At 54.5% G+C, this 7,500-nt stretch overlaps 1 protein-coding gene across 1 annotated transcript in view; it reads right to left on the bottom strand.

Annotated features, from left to right (window-relative positions):
* The window catches only part of nr2f5 (nuclear receptor subfamily 2, group F, member 5), a 20,513-nt gene that overhangs the window by 577 nt on the left and 12,436 nt on the right, over positions 1-7,500 (bottom strand). The window contains exons 3-4 of the mRNA XM_084442172.1: positions 5,908-6,154; positions 1-1,713 (exon numbers count right to left, since the gene is read on the bottom strand). The exon at positions 1-1,713 is cut by the window's left edge and continues 577 nt beyond it. Coding sequence (XP_084298298.1) covers positions 1,394-1,713; positions 5,908-6,154 — 567 coding nt within the window. The 3' untranslated portion in view covers positions 1-1,393. The remainder of the gene's footprint in view (positions 1,714-5,907; positions 6,155-7,500) is intronic.

A 7,500-nucleotide genomic window follows, 5' to 3' on the forward strand; every position in this document is an offset into this window, starting at 1 on the left:
TCATCAGAACAAGCCTGTCAACCGGGACTGAAAACAATCAAATAAATGGTGGCCGTGCCGTCGGCAGCGTTAGGCCGGCCGTCCAGAGAGCCACTGCAACGCTACTCTGCTCTGTTCCAGACGGTAATACATGAACAGAAGTACGCAGCGCTGGGGTCATCCTGCTAGTGGTCCAGTAGCTTTATCATCTCGCTGCCAACGTGACGACTCAGGAACAATCCAGCAGCCCTGTGATTTGGCGGGAGGGGGGTGTGTGAGGTCGGGCTAATTTCACAATGCAAGTGCCTATTCTTTTATTATTATTATTATTATTATTATTTTTATTTTTTTTACAAACGCCCTCTCCCTCTCTGAGTCCTCAATACAAGAAAAAGTCAAATCATAGACAAACCAAAAGGTATTTTTTTCATCACCAACACTACCACAAAAGTATTCAAAACAATTAATATGTATAATTTTTTTTCTGCTTTGGCACTGGCTGTTGATAGGTGCATTTGTTTTGCCCCCTGGCGAGGCGCCTCTGTCGGGTCATCTAATACCAGCGTGTTCATCTCCCCTCGAACCTGAGCGTCTGAGCCTGGCCCATCAAACCCCTCTCAGTGAATGCCTATGGGTCAACCACATATATATGGACACAATCATGAGTTGTCTCTCAATACAAACAGTGCTAATACACACACACACACACACACACACACACACACGCAATAAACATGTCTTCTGAAAAGTCCGAGGAGATTTGGCATTCCTTTTTTTTTTCTTAATGGCTTGTGGTTTCGATCAAGAGAGTCGGTAAATAACCAGCCGTGGGTCTGACTCTGTGTGTGGGTCTGACTCTGTGGGTCTGACTCTGTGGGTCTGACTCTGTGGGTCTGACTTTGTGGGTCTGACTCTGTGGGTCGATCAAGAGAGTCGGTAAATAACCAGCCGTGGGTCTGACTCTGAGGGCTGAGCAGCTGTTCCCCGTCCTCTGACCTCAGCGTACTGTGGGGATTGTCTCAAACACAGTACGTTTGCAGGCCTCCGACGCCTCGAGTCTGAGACGGACGGCTTTGAGTTCAACAGACCGGCTTTCAAAACGCTCGTTACCACTCTCAAACGTGGACAGAGCCAGGGGGAGCCGCCAGGTCTCTCTCTATTGGCCGTGGCCCCCTGAAGAAGAGGCGTGTGATTGGCTGTATGGTGAATTGTGAAGACTGGGGGGCGTGGTCAGCTGGTCTCGTCAGGGTTTTCAGAAGGAGCGCTGAGGTTGGTGGATTGGGTGGCGGGGGCGGGGGAGGGGGGGGGTGGGGGCGGGGAGTGGAGTGGAGTGGAGTTGAGTCGAGGGGACGGGGGGTGATGATTGAATGGGTGTTTGGCCTGGCTCCTGGCTCCTCCTCCTCCTCCTCCCTCCTCAGGGCCCGTTCTCGTTGTAGTGGAGGCTGATTGGCCGGTCGCGCTGCACGCCCGGCATGTAGGGCCAGTTGTAGCTGGAGCCCGACAGCAGCATGTCGCGCAGCAGCGTCTCGATGGGCGTCTTGCCCACCAGCCGCACGAAGAACAGCTGCTCGATGACGGGCGAGGACACGATGCGCAGCGAGGGGAGACGTAGGAGCAGGCGGCCGAAGCGGTTGGGCTGGCTGGGGTATTGGTTCCTCACGTACTCCTCCAGGGCGCACTGGGACTTCTCCTGGATGCTCTCCACGTGAGCCACGTCAGACAGACCCATGGCATCTGGGGAAGACAGGGGAGAGAGAAGGAGAGGAGGAGGGAGAGGAAGAGAGAGGGGAGAGAGAGAGGAAGGGAGAGGAAGAGAAAGGGGAGGGAGGGGGGGAGGGGGAGAGAAAGAGGGGGCGAGAGGGAGAGAGAGAGGAGAGGGAAAGAGAGAGGGGAGAGAGGGGGTGAGAGAGAGAGAGAGGGGAAGAGAGGGAAAGAGAGTGGAAGAGAGATAGTGGAGAGAGGAAGAGAGGGGGAGAGAGAGAGGGAGAGAGAAGTGTAAGGTTCAAGGTGCATGAGTTAGCGGTACATTGCACTAACATCTTAGCAGAGAAAGGGGGTTGAGTGAGAGGAGGAGAGTTGGGCGTGTCTCACGTGGCGTCCTAGCGTTGAGCTAAAACTCTTACTACTCGCAATTGCATCCCGCAACCAAGAACAGAGCTGGCATTCCAGCTGGCGCAAAAAGCCGTTAATGTTCGAACCGACGGAGAGGAGAGAGAGAGCGAGAGAAAGTGGGACTTCTTGGATGAGGATGTTTACGGAAGAGTGAGTTTGGGCCTCATGGTGAAAACGGGTCTGTCAGAGAACATGAAAAGAGAGTTTTAAGCCCTTGTTCAGAAACCCCAGCGCCAGGGCTCACATGCCCAGTGTTCAGGCACTCTGAGTACGCATGGCCGACCTGACCCCAAAACAGGCAGGTGCGCAGACAGCTACTTTGAAGTGCTTTATGTTTTGATGCAGCCTAATTCTCCATATTTTCAAGGGCGAGGGGGTGGGGCGGGGTGTTTTGAGGGAGCGTGTAGTCGTACGCGGCCTACACCGTCCTGGAGTCCTCTCCAGCCCCCCACAGCTCAGGCCCTGGCGTTAGTCCCTGGCGTTAGGCCCTGGCGTTAGGCCCTGGCGTTAGGCCCTGGCGTTTGCCTGTCACGGCATAGCGAGCGTTTTACTACCCGTGACACTGAGAGACTGCGTTTTACGTCGCGTGTGACACTTTTCACACCCTCCGTGCTCTCTCTCTCTCTCTCCCTCTGCTGGGGCGGCTCGACCGGGGAGGTCAGAGAAGTGTGAACTCAAAACAAAGGCACAGTGTTGACTGTTCTGTTCTGCACGCCGCTGTCTGTGCGCTCGGCTCAGCAGTCCTGCCGTGTCCCCTATTTGAACCCTTGTGTGCAGGCAGTTTTTTTTGTTGCTTTGAGTGGGTAATTTCTCCCAGAGTGCTTTTCTGCCACCCTGCACGCTACAGCCCCCCCACCCCCTACCCATCATGTTATGCCCCCCCCCCCCCCCCTCCCCCGGTAACTTCGGTCCTGTCGAGCTTCAGTTCCGCACAACAAAGGATTGATGTGCGGCATATATTTTCGGGAAGGGGCACGGGGGGTAGATTGACCCCCATTCTCACCAGGGGGTGTAACTGCCAGTTTTGTTGCGGGTTTTCCTGCGACAAAGCTTCTTTTTTTTTCTGGAGGCGGCCATCTTGTTGTTGTGCGTCGTGAGAGAAGGGCTGCATGAGTGGCATGGATGACCAGGGCTGCCTGAGAGGATGACCAGGGCTACCTGAGAGGATGACCAGGGCTACCTGAGAGGATGACCAGGGCTGCCTGAGAGGATGACCAGAGCTGTCTGAGAGGATGACCAGGGCTGCCTGATAGGATGACCAGGGCTGTCTGAGAGGATGACCAGGGCTGCCTGAGAGGATGACCAGGGATACCTGAGAGGATGACCAGAGCTGCCTGAGAGGATGACCAGGGCTGCCTGAGAGGATGACCAGAGCTGCCTGAGAGGATGACCAGGGCTACCTGAGAGGATGACCAGAGCTGTCTGAGAGGATGACCAGGGCTGCCTGGGAGGATGACCAGAGCTGTCTGAGAGGATGACCAGGGCTGCCTGAGAGGATGAGCAGGGCTGCCTGGGAGGATGACCAGAGCTGTCTGAGAGGATGACCAGGGCTGCCTGAGAGGATGACCAGAGCTGTCTGAGAGGATGACCAGAGCTGTCTCAGAGGATGACCAGGGCTGCCTGAGTGGGTGTGGATGACCAGGGCTGCCTGAGAGGATGACCAGGGCTGCCTGAGAGGATGACCAGGGCTGCCTGAGTGGGCGTGGATGACCAGGGCTGCCTGTCTAAGCGACTGAGCTCCCCTTCGGGTGGGCGTCCACGCCAGGCCTGACCTGGCTTCTGTCTGACCGGGCTGGGCCGGGCCTCACTCGGAGGGTCTCAGGGGGGGCTGGGAGGCTGCGGTCAGATGCCCGCCCCCTGATTGGGGGTGAAGGGGCCGGGGTTGTGTGGGCTGGTGGCGGGGAGCGGAGAGGAGTGGGGGGCACGGGGGGTTTGTCTGTCCCTGTTAGCTCATGCCAGCCAGGGCTCCGCAGGGGGTCTGCTCTGGGCGGGGGTCCGTCTATCCGTCTGTCCATGTGAATGAGCGTGTGTGTGTTCATGTTGGTGTAAGATGCCAGTGTCTCCATGTGTGTGTGTGTGTGTGCGTGTGTGTGTGTGTGTGTGTGTGTGTGTGTGTGCGGGTGTGTGTTCATGTTGGTGTAAGACGCCAGCGTCTCAGAGTGCGTGTGTGTGTGTTCATGCTGGTGTAAGATGCCAGTGTCTCCGTGTGTGTGTGTGTGTTGTCTCTCTCTGTGTTTCAGCCTGTGTGTGCGTGTGTGTATGTGTGTGTGTGTGTGTGTGTGTGTGCGTGTGTGTGTGTTTGTATGTGTGTGTGTGTGAGTGCGTGTGTGTGTGTGTGTGTGTGCATGTGTGCGTGTGTGTGCGTGTGCGTGTGTGTGAGTGCGTGTGTGTGTGTGCGTGTGTGTGTATCAGAGGGACGCTCAGGGCTACAGGGGTTATCTAGGTCAGGACTGTGGCTGTGGCGCGGCAGTTCACCATGCATAATTCACCCTCTGGGAGGGGGGGGGATTATGGGGGGGGCTGGGGTTGGGTTAGCAGGGAAGAGGGGTGGGGGGGGGGCTGGATGACTGGTCTCAATAATAGATGGGTCCATGAAGAAGGAGAGGGTGATGAACGAATGGAGAAGAGAAAGGTGGATCTGCAGCTATCCTGATGGAGGTGTGGGGGGTGTAGGTGTGTGTTAAGTGTGGGGAGGTCAGGGTGTGGGTTAAGTGTGTGTATGGGGGGGTCAAGGTGTGGGTTAAGCGTGTGTGTAGGGGGGGGGTCAAGGTGTGGGTTAAGCGTGTGTGTAGGGGGGGTCTAGGTGTGGGGTAAGTGTGTGTGGGGGGGTGTAGGTATGGGGTAGGTGTGTGTGGGGGGTGTAGATATGGGGTAAGTGTGTGTGTGTGGAGTTCTAGGTGTGGGGTAAGTGTGTGTGGAGTTCTAGCTGTGGGGTAAGTGTGTGTGGAGTTCTAGGTGTGGGGTAAGTGTGTGTGGGGGGTGTAGGTGTGGGGTAAGTGTGTATGGAGTTCTAGGTGTGGGGTAAGTGTGTGTGGGGGGTGTAGGTGTGGGGTAAGTGTGTGTGGGGGGTGTAGGTGTGGGGTAAGTGTGTGGGGGGGGTGTAGGTGTGGGGTAAGTGTGTGTGGAGTTCTAGGTGTGGGGTAAGTGTGTGTGTGGAGTTCTAGGTGTGGGGTAAGTGTGTGTGGAGTTCTAGGTGTGGGGTAAGTGTGTGTGGAGTTCTAGGTGTGGGGTAAGTGTGTGTGGAGTTCTAGGTGTGGGGTAAGTGTGTGTGGAGTACTTGGTGTGGGGTAAGTGTGTGTGGAGTACTAGGTGTGGGGTAAGTGTGTGTGGAGTACTAGGTGTAGGGTAAGTGTGTGTGGAGTTCTAGGTGTAGGGTAAGTGTGTGTGGAGTTCTAGGTGTGGGGTAAGTGTGTGTGGAGTTCTAGGTGTGGGGTAAGTGTGTGTGGAGTTCTAGGTGTAGGGTAAGTGTGTGTTGAGTTCTAGGTGTGGGGTAAGTGTGTGTGGAGTTCTAGGTGTGGGGTAAGTGTGTGTTGAGTTCTAGGTGTGGGGTAAGTGTGTGTGGAGTTCTAGGTGTGGGGTAAGTGTGTGTGGAGTACTTGGTGTGGGGTAAGTGTGTGTGGAGTACTAGGTGTGGGATAAGTGTGTACGGGGAGTTGAGTGGATCTGACAAGCGGTGAGAGGGAGACAGGAAGAACAGCGACGACAAAGACGCTTCCGTCAACGCAGATCAAGAGACAGACGGAGACGTGAACGTTTACCACAAAGACGCGTCTACAGGTTTGGCGTGGGGGGGCGGAGCCTCCGCGGGCCACTCACCGGAGGTGAACAGCACTATGGACTTCAGGCAGGAGTACTCGGCCGTGTCCACCTGCAGGGCCTTCAGCTTCTCCACCTGCTCCTGGAAGACGCGGATGTGGTCCATGAAGGCGACCACGCGCTCGGCGGACATGGGCGAGGCGTGCAGGCCGGCCGCCGCCAGCAGGGGCGCCACGTGCAGCGGCATGGAGCACTGGGCGGCGTTCAGCACGAAGAGCTCGCTCCACGACATGCGCAGCAGCGCCACCTAGGGTCCGGGAGGAACGAGGCGGGCTTGGTTAGAGCAGGAGTAGTCTCAACGCCAGACCCGTGAGAGTTCTTTTGCTGATACACTACGTAAGCTACGCTAACTACGTTACTGCATGCTGCAGATCTCTCTCTGGGTCTGAGACACTTTGTGCAAAAATCTGGTGTTCAAATCCTGGCAATTCGTTGGTAGCGACGGTATCCCAGCGACACCAATCAGTAATGACTTTCGCGATCAGGCGCTTCCACCCATAGATATGCCCCGCCCATCTAACCTGGGCTAGCGTGGCAGCTCATTTGCTGCTACGACCTGTCACTCTTTCAATTCTGACCCGTTGATACTCCCTCAGAATACTAGCTTAGCTGGCGAAGTAGCACAGACTCTATTATGTAGTAGGGGAGAACCGGGTCAAAAGTCGCACTTTTTGGTTTGATTCCATTTACTCCGAAATTAATAGAGATAGAGATTCCACATGTTATGACACACAACTTGCACATGTCCTTCACTATTATCAACTGTAATTTTCATGCTAGGATATAAGAGCTTAACATAAATAGGGCGAGAACGGACCGAGTGCAATGCGACATTTGTCCCTGCCGAGCGGGACAGAAGTCTCATAGGAGAGGGGCAAACGTCGCACGGCTGCAAAATGTGTCCTATCTCTGTTTTTTGGGCATGTAATTCTCTTTACTTTCAACGAATGTATTATTAGACATAATATCATGTTTGTATCAAAGTAATCAATGTTATAGGTTCAAAATCCATAGAAATAATGCGGGGTTAACAGCAATGTTTGGCGATAGGATAGCCTATCGGCAGGAAATTAATTTATTAGACGAATGGTTAGTCTGCACTAGTCATTTCCTTGTCTCGTTTCCACTTGAATATAACAGCCTATGAGCTGTCTTTCTTCCAGGAATTTAACAGCCTATCAGCTATCATCCTTTCAGGAAAGACCACCCCTAGTTGACCTCACTTATCCAGGTGCGCGCGGAGACCCTTACCAGTCAGTTGCCAGTGCGTTCGCTCGAAGTGAAATGTCAATTTATCACATCAAGTTGCGTCTGCTTCTCCACAATATTTAGGCTATAGGTAAGTGATAATCTGCATACAAAGTTGGTCAATAGCATTAGAAAGATCATTAAGAGAGCTTTCATTTGACCTGTTCATTCTGCCCAAATGTCACTCGCGCACCCCTCTGGTTCTAAGCCATCACAACGCGACTTCTGTCCCTCTACGGGACGCGACTTCTGCCCCGCCACGGTCTCCTGTCATTTCTCCCTGGCTTGCAGGCACGACTTGATCGCACGAAACTTGAAACCTATGCTATCATGTAGCCAGCAGAT

This window comes from Borostomias antarcticus (genome assembly GCF_949987555.1).
Source record: "Borostomias antarcticus genome assembly, chromosome: 8".
Classification (NCBI taxonomy): Eukaryota; Metazoa; Chordata; class Actinopteri; order Stomiiformes; family Stomiidae; genus Borostomias; species Borostomias antarcticus.